Genomic DNA, 19,909 nt, shown 5'->3' on the forward strand with positions numbered 1-19,909 from the left:
CCTGCTCTGAACCAGAGAGAGAAGGAGCTCTCTACATCCTAATACCCTTACTCTTGTTTACTGGGCTAACCGCTCATAGGTGACTCCTCCTCCCCCAACATATTTAGCTGGAAAAGGTACTCAAGGGGAGAACCTAGCCTATTTGGGACTTAATCAGTTCTTCTGGGTATCTCTCCTGTACACAGAGGCATAGTATTAAACTAATAGTATTAAACTAATGTGGTCCCCCTCTCCCCGCCTCATTAATCTGTTTTGTGTGGGGATCTCAGCCAGGAACCTAAATAATAATTCCTAAAAGGAAATTTATTTTTCCTCCCCTACAGGGACAAAGTTTGATTTAAAAAAATGCTGTGACTTTCATAGTTTATATCAACCATGAACTCAAAGAAACACAACATAACCCATAACATAATGGCAGAATGGTATATTCTTAGCCTCCGCAGAAAGGCACAGAATCCATGGTTCCAACACCAAATCTGTGGTGGCCCTCAGAACTTTGGCAGGGGTGACATTACATTTGTTACACAATTTAGGCTTTTAGCCATTTTATAAGTTTACAAGACCACCAGAGACACTATATGTATATACACACACACATACATATATAATCAGTCATATACACATGCGCACAAACACACACACACACACACACATTTTTCACCAATACAACATCTGTGCTGTCTAGAGCCCATTTATGTCAGCTTCGACTGCATGGTGATCAAATTATGGCAAAACTAAGATACACTGACATAGTCATTAATTTGGCTTAAGAAATAACACGAAAAAACTGTTAAAAAATCTTTGATGGCATGTTAAATGCATACTTCAGCATGAAGAGAGAAAACCACTCAATTTAAAATCTCTAAATTACAAGATTTAATAAAAAGCTTCAAACCCATTAACTTTTAAACAACAACAAAAAAATGCCACCCAACTTAATCCTAGAGGTCTCAAGGCATGATCTATAAATTAACAGACCCTTCTGTTATAGGTTGTGTTAAGGACTATTATTAAACATCCTTTAACTTAAAGCAACAACATGTTAAATCACAGTGGCTTTTAAAATTTCTATAAAATACCAAATTCAAAACTTACACAAAATCTCATAGCCAAGTCAAGAAAAGAAATATAAAAACAAAGGCTTTGAAAAAGTTGGCTGAACTCCAGCATCTCAGACAGACAGTCCATCACCCGTCCCTGGGGCCTGCGTCGCGGGCCTGGTGCTGCTGGCTGGGTGGGTGACGTCACAAGCAGTGGCAGACAAAAGGGAGGAGCTCGCAGATCCTGTCCTGTGGGACGGATGAGGTGTGGCCGGCAGCTTTTAAACCAAGTTGAACTCCCTCAGGTTGAGTTGGAGAATTGTGTCCTTCACAGCCGCGAACACAAAGCGGATATTCTCCGTGTCTGTAGCACATGTGAAGTGAGAATAGATGACTTTCTCTTTGTCAGGATTCTGATCTTGGTAGAGCTTCAGGATAAAGTCTCTGGCAGCTTTGACATCCTGCTTCGGTCCTAGTCAAGAGTGCGGGGACAGGAATGAAGAAAGCTCCTAGTGGGCTAAAGTGCCCACTGCTATCTAAAAAGTGTAATTTAAAGCAATTTGTTGAAAAACAGTGACCCCAGATTCTGGTTTGGGCCACTCAGGCAGACAGAAGTGGACTAGGGGCAGGGGAAGGAAGAGCACAGGACTGGGACTGGACGCCCAGGTCTGCTGTTAAGCGTGAGGGCTCTCCCCACTAGCCGACGCAGGTGAGGAAGGCCAGGGGAGCGCCCGGGAGTGCAGATGAGGTTGAGGGGAGCGTGAGCAGGACTTCCCCAAAGAGGATGTGCCTGAGCTGGGTCTTGGAGGACAAGGTGGAGTTCCCAGGGGTTGGCATGTGTGGAGGGGCGGAGGCAACAACAGAACCGTGCACCTGGAGCTTCCATGGAAAAGTCTGTGAGGGGCAGATCGGGGAGGCCCCCAGGCTCTGTCAGTAACGCTGGTCGGATGCCAGGGAGGACAGCAAGAGGGACACTGACTTACCTGTGTATTCTGGAAAGTAGCTAATTAGATGAGAGTACATGATTTTCTCCTCCAAAAGATCCTTCTTATTTAAGAACAAAATCACAGATGAGTTCAGAAACCAGGGATAGGTAATAATGGTTTTAAATAAGGCTTTGCTCTCCTCCATGCGGTTCTAAGTGAGAAACAAGGGACTTGGGGTTAAGAAAGAAAAACAGTACTTTGGAAGCACCAAGCCAGATTGCTGGTACCACCCATGTGTCCCCTCGCCCAGCTGCCACACCACTCTCCGTGCTGAAGCTGGTAAGCACAGGGCACCCCCGGCCCCCAGGACACTAGGCCTTGAGCTTCTCTTTCCCCCACTTCCGCTCTGACTCTCAAACACCCCCTCCCGAGTCTGTTCTCCTGAAGCACCCCCAATAAACACACAAAATATAAGGCTTTTGTGAAACTTGGAAAAAGGTTTGCGCCCATATTTGGCAAAAATTTTCTGTTAAATTATTGGGATTACCAAGTGGTGAAAATGCATAACGTAGACCTGAGACACCCACTGTAACTGGGGGTGCGCTTCCAGACCCCAGGAGGGAGGGTCCTCTGGGACTGACGCTACTGCGCCCCTTCCCTGGGCCGCACCTCACAGGTGGGTAATACAGGTGAGGTGTGCTCGGGGAGCCGGGTCCCCATTCTATGGATGAACATTCTAGTGCTCATAAATTTAAATTAGGTCCCAAGTCCGTGTAATAGTAGGATCCGGTCCAAATTATGTAGAAAAAGAGTAAAAATTTAACAGTAGACATTGGCAGGAATATATCAAATGTTCCTAATTTAGGGAGGGTACCCAGGGCACACAGAAATCTTATCTGGTGACAACAGTTGTTCTAGATTGTACTCTGAAGTATTTTTTTTTATTTTTTCAGTCCGCTCTGCAGAACCCACTGTGGAGCTTGAAGTCATCCCCTGACATCAAAGCCACATGCCCCACCGACTAGGCCAGGCACGCCTGCTCTCAAGGATTTCTAAGAGTAAAGAAATAAGAACTTCCCTTTATAGAGGGCAGCGGTCAAAGACGTGAAAGCCTTGCACACCCACTCCAGAGGGATAAGTCTGTCTCCCTGCAACTCCTGCATACCTCGGCCCATTCTTCTATGCAGCCCATTCTTGGCAGTTAAGATCTGGAATTCATTACCCGACAGGTAACCCTTCAGTTGTTTTTAAAGCTTTACAAAAAAACTTATTATGGTCTTACCAATAATGGTCTACAAGGAAGTTGACCCTTGAACATTGCAGGAGTTAGGGAGGCTGATCGCCTGGCACAGTTGAAAATGTACATATAACTTTTGACTCCCCCAAAACTCGACTAATACCTTACTGTTGACCAGAGTCTCACCAAGAACAATTAACACATTTTATGTGTAATGGATGTTATATTCCATATTCTTTCACTAAAACTAGAGAAAAAAATGTCATGAAGAAAACCCCAAGGTAAATACACTTACTGTATCATATTTATCGGGAAAAAAAGCTCATGTGTAAATGGACCCGGGCAGTTCAAACCTGTGTTGTTCAAGGATCAGCTATACATGAAGAAACACTTCCTGTAAGCCCAGTGTACACATCACATATCTACCCGCAGGAGGGCAAGTCTGGAGGGGGTTCCTCTCCCAAATACCTTGTGGCTTTTAGGAGAGGAGAAAATGTCTAATTTGTAAGCGTACTGGGTTGAGGCATTGGTCCCTTGTGCCCCTGAATAATCTTTTGAGTTTCCAGAGAAACATCATTAAGTAATCCTGAGACAAATTTGGAGCTCATTTTTCGTATTGATAACTTGAAGCCTTTTCCTTTTTTTAAAAAAAAAAAAAATGTCCCTCCTGGAAAAGCTGGGTGGCAGCCAAGATTCTTCTTTGTACAATGAGACCAGTAAATGGGCTAATCCTCTCCTAATTAGCTAATGTAACTCTGCTCCTCAGAGAAAAGCCTGCTCTCGAGAAATACAAAATATAATTTGTTCATAGTTACTGCCTAATCCTGGGCAGAATGCTTTACTGGTTTACTACCATGACCTAGAAGGAAGAGACATTCTTCTAGAAGGTCAGGATGTCTCATGCAAGGCTGGGGAAAAGACAGGGGGAGGACAGTGGTATCGCACAGCCCCACCTCCCAGAGCAGGGACAGCGACGGTTGTCCTCGCGCTCTGGGCAGATGTGGTTGCTGCAGTCCCCCACAGCTGGCACTACGGCAGCTCTGCAGAGGACTCAGAATGTCTGGCCAGGGAGCGTCGGAACAGCTCTAAGCAATTCACACCACCGCTTAGCTCCGTTAGGACCTCATTTGGAAGCCCTGTGGAGAAAGACTGGGAAGCCTGTTCCCACATGCTTATGAGAAAGAGCACTGCTCAACTTTGGCTGTGCATGAGCACCTCTGAGGGGCTTGGCAAAGATAACCCGACTTAAACCCAAGAAATACAAATCTCTACTGTGACTTCCAAAAGATGGTCTTTTCTGGAAACCTCCCGGGGGATTCCAAAATGCATGCAGCCAGGACCGAGAACCAGTGCTTTCGGGAGGCTCTTCTACCCTTGGCAGCACCTGAGATCCCAAGCCAGGCTCAGCCCACCCCCACCCCAACTGCATCAGAGTCTGGAGCTGGACCCCTGTGCCAGGTTCCTCTTAAAGATCCCCAGGGAATTCCAGGGCAGTGATTCTCAAACTTTCATGTGTATTTGAATTAGCTGGAATCTGGTTAAAATACAAGTTGTGATGAGCCCAGCATGGGTCGACTGGGCATTCATTTCTAACAAGCACGAAGGTGATGCTGGTCCTCTTAATTCCACAGGCTACACTTGGAACAGCAAGACAGTGTAACCTCCAGAACAGAACCTAAGGCCAGAGCAGGCCGGCTTCTCGCAAACACTCAGCTGCCCCTCCCCACCCAGCATACCTCGTTGTCACACTCAGCCAGGACCTGGTCGTATTCACTCAGCGCAACCAAAAAAATAATGGAGGTGACACTCTCAAAGCAGTGAATCCATTTCCGTCTCTCAGATCGCTGGCCACCAACATCTACCATCCTGTTCGGCACAAACACAGGGCATCCAAAGGCTGAAGCACATGGCTCTTTGGAGATGGACAGGAATCGTCATATCGTGTAAGTCGGCACTCCTTAGGGTCTTCGATAATGTTTTAGAGTGGAAAGGGGGCTTAAGACGCCAGTGTTGAAGCACCGCTGCTTTCGGCGGGGAGGGACCCTAGGGGCTTCCTAGCGAAGGAGGCACCGAAGGTAAGGGAGGTTACTGGAGACAGTGCCGCGGTCACTCGGGGAGCCTGCTCGGGGACACCAGTCTGGAAGCAGCTGCATTCGTCCGGGCAGAAAGCACAAGCATCACGTAAGTGTCCCTCTAAGCCCAGGGACCAGACGCGGGAGGGGCAGAAAGGCAGGTCCTCTTCCCGGCCCCCCAACTCCGCCAGCTGCCTCCCCGCTGCCTGTTTCCCACCGCTCCTCAGACTCACCCACCAGTCCACAGGACGTGGAAGCCACCCCTTCTGGGCTGTAAGACCTGGAGGTCTCCACCATCCCCTGTGGCAACCCGAAGGCTCTACCCGGAGCTTTGGGAAAAGACTCAAGGGAGTCAGAGCCCAAAGATGGCTTGTAAGCACGACGCTGCAGGAGGCAGGCAGTTTACAGAAATGAGTCAAGTGGGTCTCTCCAGAGTAGAACGGCAGGCAGCCTCGAGAATGCTCAGGGCCCCGGCTAGAGGCTTGACCACTAGGCAGCTGCAGGCAAGCACCGCCAGGCAGAAGTGCAGGCCCCCACCAGCGCCTCAACCTTTCAGGAGCAACCAGGGATCAAATGTTAGCGAAATGGGCCAGTGCTTAAATACTGGCTCAAAAGTGCCTTAGAAAACACCAAGTGGGCCACAGAGAATACAGCTGGGGACCAGATTCAGGGTTCAGAAGTAGCTGGCAGCACCGATTCTAAAAAGCTCACAGTCATAAATCCGTGGGGACCCACATGCAGATTTTCAAGGGGCTGGACCAGGGGGCTCCCCAGTGCCACAATGCTCCAGAGGCCCGGAGGTGAGATGGGGTTCACAGACAGGACCTGGGCATGGCAGGACTGGACTGGTGTCATCTCCACTAGAAAAGCATCATGTAAAAACACTGATGGGGGGAACAAGGGAATGAATGGGTATAAAAGTGCTCTGAAATGTTCTGAGAACAGGAAGGCGAGTTCCTCTCTGATCCAGGACTGAGACCTCTCGTCGTGTTACACACTGAGATGGAGAGGGTCAGATGCCTCTAGGAGACCAATCCCTTTGAGGAATAACACACTTAAGAATCCCTCCAAGGGGGCGCCTGGGTGGCTCAGTGGGTTAAGCCGCTGCCTTCGGCTCAGGTCATGATCTCAGGGTCCTGGGATCGAGTCCCGCATCGGGCTCTCTGCTCAGCGGAGAGCCTGCTTCCCTCTCTCTTTCTCTGCCTGCCTCTCCATCTACTTGTGATTTCTCTCTGTCAAACAAATAAATAAAATCTTTAAAAAAAAAAAAAAAAAAAAAAAAAAAAAAAGAATCCCTCCAGGGACTTCCAAGGCCACACAGATTGGGAGGAGTATGTCAGGGCGACCGTCTTACCGAAAGATGATGTTTTCCAAGTCAAACGGATACTCAATGATGCCGGTTGTGGGCACACGGACGCGAAGCACGTCTTGCTGCGTCGGCACGAACGAGCGCATGGCGATGCGGTCAATGTCCGTCAGGTAGCTGCGGGACCAGACGCCAAGGCGGCTCGACTCATTTCAGACCAGAGAGAAACGTCCACCCTGCGACTCCCAGCACCCCCACGAGGTTCATGGGTTCCATCCGTGCCCACCTGGAGCGCTGGTGCTGCACGGTCTCCCCACCCCACAGCTAGGTTTGGGAGAGAATATGGATCAGAAGCTTCCATGAGTCCTCTGGGAAGTCTGGGAATAATGCCTTCCCTTCCTCCAGGCTCTACGCGTTCCCTCTCCCTGGCCAGTGAGGGAGCCAGCGGGTCAGAAGCAAGGGATGTTGGGGTCTGGTCTCTGCCCTCTCGGCTGCCTTCCTCCTTCAAAGCCCACCCCCCCCACACATGCACCCCCACCCACGAACATCATAGGACGGAGATGCTGTTCTTAAAGTCTCTGCTCAATGACTTTGAGTTTCTATGAAAATACGAAGGTATAATACAGGTCAACTCAAAGTTCTTTCAAAATTACAAGATCAAGTTGAGTGTTTATTGGGCCATTAAACATCTAAAATCAGCCAACACTTGTCTCAGATTGTTTTTGGCTGCAGAGTAAAATTCCTAAGCTGAAAACAAATTACTTTTTCTGTTTTCTTGCTTTTTAACTTCAAGACCATTATACAAGGCATTTTTGAGTCAAAGAACTGTAACCCTGGCCCTGGCCAGCGATGGAGGGGTGCTTCGGGGGTCCTGCCCAGCACGGCTTCGCCGCTCCTCCCCCTGCACAGTGGAGGCTGCTGAGTGAGGACCTCAGAGTGCGGTGCTGAGCAAGGGGCACGAACGGGAACCGAGGGGGAGCTCAGGGTGGCAGGCGGGCCGTATTCATTGCGCAGCCTTCCATACAGGAAGCGAACCCCCCTCCATCGGGCCATCTGTCACCAGAGGACAGAGAACACAGGTTGGCCCCCAGCAGCACACACTGAATTGTTCTGAACTGAATGCCTGTCCCAGTAAGTAGATAGCTCTGGCACAGCTGCGACCCCCGTGGACCTGGACTGAGTCAGCGCGGCAGTTCCCCAGCTGGGGCAGCTGCTGGCGTATGAGCGCAACTCTCTGGGGCAGCAGGGTCCCCCTAGCCGTTTCCTACATTCCTCCGAGCAGCTCCAGAGCCGCCAGGGGGCTCTTCCCCGTGGCTCTACGTCCAGAGCCCCGGCCACTCCCCAGAACATTCACAGAGGTAAAGGACACTGGGTGGCCTCAGGGAAGGGCCAGAGATGCCCTCACAGACGTGCAGTTGGTGCCCCTCCGCAGCTGTCCACAGCTGCCACCCTCCTCCCTGGGACACTGCCTACCTGCCTTCTGGCTCTTTCCTGAGCCAACCCCAGACCTCTTCGGGGCTTCTTTTATTTCCTTTTCCTCCTTGGCTGCTCTACCACACCTAAATGTCCCTGTAATCAGATTGGTTGTGCCAGCCTGGGGTAGTAGCCTGAAGCACTCAGCCTGGCACTAGAACCAAAGGGAGGCCACGGACACCGGAGGTGAGACTGCAGGTTTCCTCTCCTGCTGGCTGCCTTGTCCAGACGATCGGGGTGAACTGACCCCCCACACCAACTTGGAGGGCAACAACCACCCCCAAAGGGAAGGGGAAGGCATCCTGAGGCCTTCAGAGGCTGGGAGAGGACGCGGGGCAAAAGGGAAAGAGCTGAGCTCCAGAAGCAGGAAGAACCGCCTCCTCAAGCAGCAACGTGACCAATCTATTTGTCCAGGGACCTAGCGGACAGAGGCACTGCCTCTGGAAATTCGGAAACGAAATTCTGTGATCACCTTGCGATAATTTGCATGCAGGACCATCTATTTTCTCTTACTTTAGGGTTTAATGATTTAAAACCAGAACTTTATGAATCAAAACTAGAGTGTGGAGGTCATCCCAGGGAGTCATTAGGCAAAAGGCTTGTGGACTGAATGTCCTCAGTGCTGGGCCTGCAAAATCTGTCTTAGCCACCAGAGGGCAGCACCAGATCAGGTCTGGAGCAGGCCTATTGATTTTAGATTTGAGGGCAAGGGTTCCTGCTGTCATCTACTGATCAGGAAACCAGAAGGCAGAGGGATCTGGTGAGGAGGCAAGGAGAAGCCAGAGGCAGTGGTAGTCTTTACTCAAGTCACAAGATTTCAGCAGCCCAGATGAGATGAGCTCCCTCCAAAGAACCTCACATTTGATTGAGCTTCTCGTTGAATGAGAGAGGCTTCGAACACAGCGAAGAAAGGTGGGTATGGACAAGGACAGAGATCTGGGGGTCCACGGTTTTTAGGAAGTGGCAAGACACACACCAAAGTCAGAGGGGGATAGTGACAAGCAGGAAGGGGGTAGTGTTGCCGCGCGCCCACATTTTACAGGCCGCTCCTTTCTCCCCAGTGAGAGGGGACAACGTGTGGCTGGGCTCTGCACTCACTATTTGGCCGAGTCTGACAGCTGGTACTCCCTTCTCCTGTCGTAACACTCCTGGATTCCTGGGTCCTCCCAGAGCTGCTTGATGGCCTCCACCTGGTCCCTGGACAGGGCGCAGACCTTGTCCACTTCCACTTCTTTGATCAGCTGGGCATTTTCCTGCATGAAGGAAAGAGAACCTGTCACTGGGCGAAGGAAGGGAAGCCACCCCATTGGTGACATGGGGACAAGACTTCCCCAAGGGAAATGGATTAGGGACAGTCTCCACTCACACCCAAGCCGTGCAGTGGCAGCTCCCACCCATGTAGACGATGTGGCTGCTTCACTCAGGGAGAGCCACACAGAGACGCGGACCTATGGCTTTTGGTCCTATCAGCCTCCAGGGGCCAATGCCACTGGCATTCGGCACCCACTGGTGAACAGAGAAACCCAAGAGCCATGGATCATCACTGTCATTTGAACATCTGCCTGGCAGGCAGAGAGTCTGAACTCTTCTCATTGTCCGGGCATCTCAGGGGTGGGGTGGCAGGTGAGGCAGCAGTAAGAGAGGGCCTGGGCTGCAGAGAATAGACAAACACTAATCTTACCAGCTAGCTGGGTTGGTCGGCTCACTTTTTCACTATTTTTTTTTTTTTTTAAATTAGTAGACTTTATTTCTTAGATCAGTTTTAGGTTCACAGCCAAACTAAGAAAATTCAGAGAGTTCCCATACAGTCTGCTTATTTGTCATCAGACATCGCTGATAAAACTCCCTCCCATTTGGAGAGCCACTCCCACTGCAACCCCTGCCCAAGTCCATTACTGCTTTCCTATTATATTTATCATTACTGTCTTTCAATAATTATTGCTGTAGTACTCTTGCTCCATTATTACAGTACTGAAGATTACTGCGGTCATTATTACTATTCTGTCAGTTACCATTTAGTGCCCACTTCCTGTGTGCCAAAAGGTGCACACACATTATCTCATTTAATCAATGTAAGGCTAGCACAGGGCCAGAAATCTTGCCAGACCTTAGCAAATGAAAATGGTATGGTTGGCGTACATCCTCAGCGTGTCCATGTCTTGTCCACAGAGATCCAACACCCCATCCCTTGGCGGCAAGTTGCACAGACAAGGGAATCCGGCCTCTCCTCTGCTCCCCCATCCCGGCGGCATCTCTGGGCAATGACCTCATGCATTGACCTCATGGCGGCTGTGCCCTGCTTGCTGGAAAGGTGCCTGTATCTTGTGTTATTCATCTTCATTAGCAATCCAACAGGACGCTGGAGAAAGGGGAGATCTTAGAGATTTACTTGACTTGGGGCAAAACCTAGGGCTCTGATGAAACCAGCATGACTTTGTGTCCCTCTCCATCAAGAGTGGCTATTAACTCTTCCCCCTGGACTGTGAGATCCTCCGCTGGGAGAGGGTCCCAGTCGCAGAACCTCAGACAGGTCTTGGCAGCCTGGGTTAGTGGGAAGCGCCGTGGACCGGGAATAAGGAGCCCGAGTTCTAGTGCATTTGGGGCTTGTAAGGACCTCAGCGGTTCCCTATCTCCACATCCTCATTTGTAAAAGGAGCCAAAGACTTTCAAGGCATCTATCTGGTTTATCAGTTATAAAGTATTACCCAAATGTAAGCAGAACCAGCCCTATTACTGTGACAGATGCCTAACACTGTTGGCAGAAAGAGGACACACTGATGGCCTTCCAGCCACGACTTCGAATCCTGCCCATGAGCACATCTGACATCCCCTGCCCAACCCAAGCCAGAGAGAGAGAGAGAGCGCCCAGCCCAGAGAAGCTGGACAATGTGTGCCTGGAGCCTCGGCGCTGGCTTCCTCACGCTTCCCTGCCTGCCTCCACTACCCTCTTCCTCTCGAATCAGATGGTCTCTCCCCACCCTGGGCTTGGCTCTTCCCTCAGCATTGAAAGGATCTGTTTTCTTCCTCGTCTTTGTAATGAGCCAGTGTCTTAACGCTCTGATACCCCAGAACCTAGCGCAATGCCTGGTGGTACAGCAGCCCGCAGACATGCTGCCTGTACACCGGTCCATCACCGGAACACAGAACATCCCGAGAAAGAAACAGCCGAAGAACGTGAGGGCAGGTGACGGCAGCCTGTGCCCATCCCAGCAAGAGCACTGCTCGAGGGCAGGAAGGGCTCTCTGGGAGGAAAAGCCTTGGTGATTGCTGGCCAGCCCATCTTCCTCACTCTGCCCCTGGCAGGCAGAATCCTTGCTTCTGGGGTGCCTGCCTCTCGTGCTGCTCTCCTAACTACGACTTTTTTAAAACTTATTTTTAAAGTAATCTCTACGCCCAGAGTGGGGCTCGAACGCATCACCCCAAGACCAAGAGCCGTCAGCGCCCCCTACATGCACCGATTACATTCAGCTCACCGGGGAGTCCCACCTTCCTGAGCCGGTACAATGCGCAGAGACGCCCCGCTACACCACCCTGCGTACCGAGCTCGAGCCAGAAACCCTCTTTGCTTGTGAGTTTCTGCAGCGTAACCGACGCTGTCCTGACCGCTGCACATCGCAGCCGGTAAGCCCGGTATTTGCCTCTTCCAGGAGAGAGCAAAGTGGAGCCAGGGAGGTATCCCTGAGGAAAGCGGGCTCGGCCACGGGGATGCGGGGATGGATGCTGGGGAGAGACAGGTAAGCAGCGGGGCTCAGCCAGGGGAGCAGGACCCAGTGACGGTCCAGCCACGTGAGGGACAAAGGAAGGACTCTGGCTTGAAGAAGAGGGGACCACGGTCTCCTCAGAGACTCAGGTCTCTAAGGAGACTGACGGCCCCCTAGAAACCCAACAACTGGGAACTGGGTTTGGAACCGACTGAGTTCAGAGCCCTCCGCCCAGCTAGGTCTCCCGCCTGCCGAGGTGGTTCTTTTTCAGCTTATTTTGAAATAATTTAAGACTCGCAAAAATGTGGGGGAAATGGCACAGGAGTTCCTCGCTGCCTTTCGAGAACGCCCCCGTGTTGAGAATTTATGACCACGCAGATCATCCAGCCCCTCTCCCTCCGAGTGTGTGCGAGACACACCCCCCTTCTGCCTGAAATATCTGCGGGGACGTCGCAGACACCATGCCTCTTCGTCACTAAAGACTTCAGTGTGATTTCCCATTTTTAAATAAATTTTATCGGCGTGTGACTTCTGTACACAGTGAACAACATCTGTGTGTTCTAGAAAGTGGGGCTCGGGGCCTCTCTTCCTGTGACTTGGCTACATACCTCCCCGCACAGCAGGAGCCGGGAGAGTGTGACCAGTGTGTTCACACACCCGGAGAGTTCACGCCATCTGAGAGCTGGGGGGTGGGGGGGGACACGTGTGTGGAGCAGCTCTGTGTGCAATGTGGGAGCAGCTTTGTGTTAAAAGGGGCTCCTCGCACTGAGGGTCTAATGGCCATGGCAGGAAGACCCTGAATTCCCCTCCTGCACCAACTACAGGGCAAGTACTCCGGATGAGAACGTGAGGGCTGGAGCGCCGGGTGGGGCGGGGGTGTCCTCTGTCGGTTAAGCCTCCAACTACTGATCTCAGCTTGGGTATTGATCTCGGGGTCATGAGTTCAAGGCCCACGTTGGGCTCCATGGTGAGCCCCATGCTGGGTGTGGAGCCAGCTTAGAACAAAACAAAACAAAGAAACAGAAAACTGAGGGCTGGCTGAACGGTTCTGCACAACAAAACTAGGGAGACCACGCAGAGAACAGCAAGAGAGCCAGAGCCACGGTCATGAGGGAACCCCACCGCCGACGCTGCCCACAGCAGCGGGGACAGACAGTACTGAGGGATCAGGAGCAGATTTATCTGCCCTGGGGCACAGAAAAAAGCTGCAACTTAAAAGAGCAACTAGTTCTAGAAATCCAGCCTCCACAGAAAGGCAGGAGAGCTGCTGGAACGCTCTCCGGGGGGAGGGGCCGGTGACCACAGTTGATATTCACCTTCCACTTTGATACCGAGACAGGAACAAGCCCCGGGCCCCTAGCCCGTACCAGCCCGAGCTGTCCCATGAAGGCAGCGCGCGCACCGTGCACCCCGGAGCACCCTGGGGTTGGCATGCAGGATGGCTGCAGCCGCCACGTCCAGGGGACACAGGCACAAAGCCCACTGGAACACTCCAGACCTGTCCCACTTTGGCCCCAGGTGGCTTCCTAGAGCAGCCCCAGCCCACAGCCCTCTGGGAGCTCCTGGCTCATGACCACTTTGTCTCCAGCTGCCCTGCCCCCCGCCTGATACAGTCCCTGTCCTAAGTACCCCGGGAAGCTCTGGCCCATGCCTGCCTCCATTGCAGCTGTGCCCCCCACCCCCGGGCACCCTGTGAGTAGAGCAGCCTAAGACTCCTGGCCAGTACCCTGCCTTTGTTCCAGCCACCCTTCAGGGTGCTGCCTACACATACAGCCCCAGGACACCTCAGCAAGGGCCATCCTCAGCTTCAGTCATCCCACCGGGGTGCCCACCCCTCTGGGCACCCCAGGATAACCTTGCTTCCACCCACTTCAGCTTCAGCTGTCCTACCAGGACACCCCTGCATGAAGCACCCAGGGACCCCCAACATATACCCTATCTCCAGCTGCCCACCAGGGCACCATCTGCACAGAGAGCCTAGGGACAGCTTGTACCCACACTTCAGCTATAGCTGTCCTGCCAGTGTGCCCTCTGTGTGGAGAGCCAGGATTGTTCTGGTTTCTGCCCACTTCAGTTCTGGCCATCCCACCAGGGCAACCCCAGCACGGAGTACCCCAGACCCCCAGCCTACACAGACGCAGCTCCAGCCAGCCAGCTCAAGTCACAAAACACACACAGTCTACAAAATTTATGATCATACACAAGACCATTCCTTCAAGTTAAGAAGTAGCTCTTTGCCTAATTCATAGAAACACAGAAAATCAATCAAAATGGGAAAGCAGAGGAATATGCTCCAAATGAAAGAACAAGACAAACACACAGAAAAAGAAGTAAAACAGAGATAAGTAATATGCCTGATGAAGAACTGAAACTAACGACTGTACAGATGTTCGCTGGACCAGAGAAAAGAGGGCAAGATATCAGTAAGAACTTAACATAAAAAAGAACAAATTGAAGAACATAACTGAAAAACAAAATAAAACAAAAAACCAACACTGGAGGGAATCAACGACAGATTAACAGATGCAAAACAGATCAGCAATCAGGAAAGCAGGGTCATGGAAAGCACCTAAGGTGAAGAGCACAAAGAAAAAAGAATTTTAAACATGAAGGTAGGTTAAGGGATTGCTCAGGAAAACACGGAGTGAGAAAAAGATTTGTATTATATACAGGGGGCGCCTGGGTGGCTCAGTGGTTTAAGATTTGTATTATATGGGTCTGAGGAGGAGAAAAGAGAGAGGGGCAGAAAACAGATTTGAAGAAATAACAGAGAACTTCTTTAAGCTGGGGGAAGGAAACAGACAGCAGTTTCAGGAAGCCCAGAGTTCCCAACCAGATGCACCCAAGGAAATCCACAACACAGAATTTAAATATCAAAGGTTAAAGATAAGGAAAGAATTTTAAAGGCATCAAAAGAGAAGCAAAAAGTTTTATACAGGGGAAACCCCATAAAACTATTAGCAGATTTTTTTTTTAAGATTTTATTTATTTATTTGACAGAGATCAGAAGTAGGCAGAGAGGCAGTCAGAGAGAGGAGGAAGCAGGCTCCCTGCTGAGCAGAGAGCCTAATGCAGGGCTTGATCCCAGGACCCTGAGATCATGACCTGAGCCGAAGGCAGAGGCTTTAACCCACTGAGCCACCCAGGCGCCCCTATTAGCAGATATTTTCAGCAGAAACTTTGCATGCCAGAGGAAGTGGCATAATATATTCAAAGAGCTGAATGGGGAAAACCTACGATCAAGAATACTCTATCTGCAAAATGATAATCTTGCAGATAGAGTATTCTTGATTGTAGGTTTTTCCGCTTTCAGCTCTTCAGGGTAGCAATACCTGTATCAGACAAAACAGATTTTAGTTTTTTGAAGATTTATGTATTTATTTTAGAGAGGAGCCATGCTCAAGCGAGGGTAGGAGAGCAGAGAGAGAAAGAATGTCAAGAAAGAGTTTCCGAGACAAAAGTTAAAGGAGTTCCTCACCACTAAGCCAGACTTAACAACAAATGTTAAAGGGGCTTAAGTGGTAGAGAAAAGGCCATAGCTAGAAGAAAATTATGACGAAAAAGATGTAAAAAATGACAACATATACGTAAAACATGGAGGAGGAAGTAAAAAGGGCCTTTCACAATGCATTTGAACCTTAATAACCATCAACTTAATATAGACCACTATACACTTAGGATGTTATATATGAACCTCGTAATCACAAACCCGAAACATATGATACACAAAAAAATAAGATAAAGAAATCAAAGCATAACACTGTAGAAAGTCACCAATCACAAGGTAAGAGAGCAAGAACAGAAAAAGGAACAGAGGCCCACAATCAACCAGAAAACTTACACAATAGCACGACAGGGTGAAATGGATTAAAAAGGAAAATGAGACCCATCTATATTCTGTCTACAAGAGACTCCAGACCTAAAGACACATATAGACTGAAAATGAAAGGCTGGGAAAAGATATTCCCTTCAAAAAGAAGTAGAGGATAAAATCTAGGGTACCAATACCTGTATCAGACAAAACATTTTAGTTTTTTAAAGATTTATGTATTTATTTTAGAGAGGAACTATGCTCAAGCGAGGGAAGGAGAGCAGAGAGAGAAAGAATGTCATGCAGATTTTGCTCTGACTGTGGAGCCTGATGTAGGGCTTGAGCCCACAACCTTGAGATCATGACCTGAGCTGGAATCAAGAGTTGGCCACCCAACCAGGTGAGCTACCCAGGCAACTCCGGACAAAACAGATTTTTTAAAAATGTATTTTTATTTATTTGACATAGAGAGACACAGCTAGAGAAGGAACACAGCAGAGGGAGTGGGAGAAGGAAAAGCAGGCCCCCCACAGAGGAGGGAGCCCAATGGGGGGCTCGATCCCAGGACCCTGGGATCACAACCTGAGCTGAAGGCAGATGCTTAACAACTGAGCCACCCAGGTGTCCCCGGACAAAACAGATTTTAAAACAAACACTGTAACAAGATACAAGGGCATTACATAATGATAAGTGGGTCAATCCAACAAGAGGAAAAAACATAAATATATATGCACCCAACTTTAGAGTGCCTAAATACATAAAGCATATACTCACAGACATAAAGGAACAATATGACAGTAATACAATAGTAGGGGACTTTAATGCCTCACTTACATCAAAGGATAGATTATCCAGGCAAGAAATCAATAAGGAAATAGCTTCTTTCAATGATACATTAGACCAGATGGACTTAACAGATATACACAAAATATTCCATCCAAAAACCACAAAATACACATTTTTTTCAAGTGAACACGAAACATTTTCTAGGAGAGATCACATGGTAGAGCACAGAACAAGTCTTATTAAATTTATGAGTAAACTCCTGTCACGCATATTTTCCAACCACAACAGTATGAAATTAGAAATCACTCACAAGAAAAAACTGGAAAAAAAAAAAAACCCACAAAACATGTGGAAGCTAAACAACATGCTACTCAATAGCTAGTGGGTCAATGAAGAAATCGAAGAGGAAGTAAAAAAAAAATACATGGAGACATTGGAAAATGAAAATACAACAGTCCAAAGTCTCTGGGACACAGCAAAACAGGTTCAGAGGGAGTAATATACAGCACTACAGACCTACCTTAAAAAATAAGAAAAGCTCAAACTAAACTTACACCTAAAGGAACTAGGAAAAGAATAAATAAAACCCAAGTTTAGTAGAAGGAAGAAAATAGCAAAGATCAAAGCAGAAATAAATGACAGACTAAAAAAATAACAATAGAAAAGATTGATGAAACCAAGAATTTGGTCCTTTGAAAAGATAAAGAAAATTGATAAATGTTTAGCCAGCTGCAAGAGGACAAAAATAAAAAATAAAGGAGAAATAACAACCAACACCATAAAATTAAGAAGGATTAGAAGAGGATACTATGCAAAATTACATGCCAACAAATTGGATAGGAGAAATGGATAAAATCCTCAAAACACACAATCTTCCAAAACTGAATCAGGAAAAATTAAAAATCTGAACAGATCAATTATGAGCAATGAAATTGAATCAGTAATCAAAAAACTCCCCAAAGACCAAAGTTCAGCACCAGTGAGATTCACAGGTAAACTCTACGTAACTTTTAAAGAAAAGTTAGTATCTCTTCTCCTCTAACTATCCAAAAAATAGAAGAGGAAGGAAAGTTTCCATATTCATCCTACAAAACCAGAGAAAGATACTACATAGAAAGGAAACCTGCAGGTCAATATCCCTGCTGAAGGCAGTTTCAAAGATTCCCAGAAAAAGAGAAAATCACGCTCAATGATACATTAAAAGGGTCATTTGCCAAAATCAAGTTTTGGGGATTCCTGGCGATGCAAGGATGGTTACATATTCAAAAATCAATCAACTGATATACCCCATTAACAAAATGAAGGATAAAAATCACAAGATCACCTCATTAGAGGCAGAAAAGGCATCTGACAAAAGTCAACATTTGTTTATCATAAAAATTCTCAACAAAGTATTTTTAGAGGGAACATACCTCAATATAATAAAGGCCACATATGAAAAACCCACAGCTAATACCATACTCAATGGTGAAAAACTGAGAGCAGTTTCTCTTAGAAACAAGACATGGATGTCCACTTTTGCCACTTTGATTGAACATACTACTGGAAGTCTTAACCATAGCAATCAGACAGGAAAAAGAAAAGGCATCCAAATTGGTAAGGAAGAAGTAAAACTGTCACTATTTGGCAGAGAACGTGACTCTGTATATAGAAAGCCCTAAAGACTCCCACCAAAGACTATTAGAATAAAGAAATTCAGTAAAGTAGCAAGATGCAAACTTAATACACAGAAATCGGTTGTGTTTCTATATGCTAATAACAAAGTAGAAAGAGCCATTGAGAAAACAATTCCATTCACAATTATCCCAAAAAGAATAAAATACCTAGAAATAAACTTAACCAAGGTGGTGAAAGACCTATACTCTGAAAACTCCAAAATAATGATGAAAGAGATTGAAGATGACACAAATAAAAAGATACTCCTTGATCACAGAATGAAAGAATATTGTTAAAATGTCTATACTACACAAAGCAATCTATACATTTAATGCAATTCCTATGAAAATACAAACAGCATTTTTTCCCCACAAAACTAGAATTATCCTAAGGTTTGTAATGAATTAGAAAGACCCAGAATAGCCAAAGCAATCTTGAGAAAGAAGAACAAAGCTGGTATCACAATCCCAGATTTTGAGATATACTACAAAGCTGAGGCAATCAAAACAGTATGTATGGTATTGGCCCCCAAGTAGACAATCAGATCAATGAAAAAGAATAGAGAGTCCAAAAAGAAACCCATGCTAATCATGTCAATTAATCTATGACAAAAAAGGCACAAATATGCGATAAGAAAAGACAGTCTCTCTTCCGGTCTTCACTAATACATGGTGCTAAGAAAGTTGGACAGCTCAATCCTGAAGAAAGACACTGAATCCCTTTCTTACACAGAAATAAACTCAAAATAGACTAAAGACCTAAATGTGAGACCTGAAGCATAAAAATCACAGAAGAAATCATGAGCATTAATCTCCTTGACAGTGGCCTTAGCAACATTTTTCTAGCCATGTCTCCCCAGGCAAGGGAAACAGAGGTAAAATTAAACTATTGGGACTATACCAAAATGAAAAGTTTCTGCATAAAGGAAGAACCTGCATAAAGGATGAATGGGAGAAGATATCTGCAAATGATATATCCAATAGGAGGTTAGGATCCAAAATATATAAAGAACTTACATAATTCAGTACCAAAAGAAAAGTAATCTAAAAATGCACAGAAGATCTGAATAGATATTTTTTCAAAGAAGATACAAATGGCCAGCAGACACAAGAAAAGATGCTTAACATCATCAGGAAAATGCACATCAAACCACAATGAAGTATTACTTTATCTCCACTAGCATGGCTAGAATCCAAAAGGCAAGAAATAACAATAGTGTTGAGGATGTAGAGAAAAGAGAACCTTGTGCACTGTTGGTGGGAATGTGAATGGTGCAGCCACTGTAAGAACAGTATGGAGGTTGCTCAAAAAATTAAAAATAGAAGGACCATATGATCTAGTAATTCCACTAGTGAGTAATTACCCAAAGAAAATAAAAACACTAATTCAAAAAGATAAATGCACTCCTATATTAATTGTAGTATTACTTACAATACCAAGAAATGGAACCAACATCAAGAGATGCCCATCAAGAGATGAATAGATAAAGGTGTGATATACATATACAGTGGGGTGTTTATTCAGCCATAAAAAGGATGAGATCGTGCCATTTGCAACAGTATGGATAGATCTAGAAGGTATCATACTAAGTGAAATGAGTCAGAGAAAGTCAAGTACCCCAGGATGTCACTTAACATGTGGAATCTCAAAAACAAAAAACAAACAAAAAACAGAAGCAGACTTGTAAATACAGAGAACTGATGGGTTATCAGAGCGGAGGGGCTGGGGGGATGAACACATGGGTCAAGAGAAATGAGAGATACAGGTGTGAAGTTACAAAATGAACAAGTCATGGGACTGCAAGGCGCAGCACAAGGAATGTAGGCAATGGTATTGTGATAGTGCTGTGTGGTGGTGACAGATGGTAGCCACACTTACGGTGAGCAGAGTATAACCTACAG

General features: G+C 47.3%; 1 protein-coding gene and 1 long non-coding RNA gene across 2 annotated transcripts in view; one reads left to right on the forward strand and one right to left on the reverse strand.

Moving 5' to 3' along the window:
* Window positions 1-409: 409 nt before the first annotated feature.
* Window positions 410-19,909, reverse strand: part of LOC309845946 (guanine nucleotide-binding protein subunit alpha-14) — a 191,368-nt gene continuing 171,868 nt past the window's right edge. The window contains exons 3-7 of the mRNA XM_082694486.1: window positions 9,153-9,307; window positions 6,630-6,758; window positions 4,940-5,069; window positions 2,024-2,177; window positions 410-1,512 (exon numbers count right to left, since the gene is read on the reverse strand). Coding sequence (XP_082550612.1) covers window positions 1,322-1,512; window positions 2,024-2,177; window positions 4,940-5,069; window positions 6,630-6,758; window positions 9,153-9,307 — 759 coding nt within the window. The 3' untranslated portion in view covers window positions 410-1,321. The remainder of the gene's footprint in view (window positions 1,513-2,023; window positions 2,178-4,939; window positions 5,070-6,629; window positions 6,759-9,152; window positions 9,308-19,909) is intronic.
* LOC309845962 lies at window positions 5,060-12,303 on the forward strand. The gene is made up of 2 exons (XR_014301626.1): window positions 5,060-5,146; window positions 10,224-12,303. It is a non-coding gene; the product is annotated as an uncharacterized lncRNA (long non-coding RNA).

The sequence above is a fragment of the Mustela nivalis genome (genome assembly GCF_964662115.1).
Source record: "Mustela nivalis genome assembly, chromosome: 13".
NCBI classification, from domain to species: Eukaryota; Metazoa; Chordata; class Mammalia; order Carnivora; family Mustelidae; genus Mustela; species Mustela nivalis.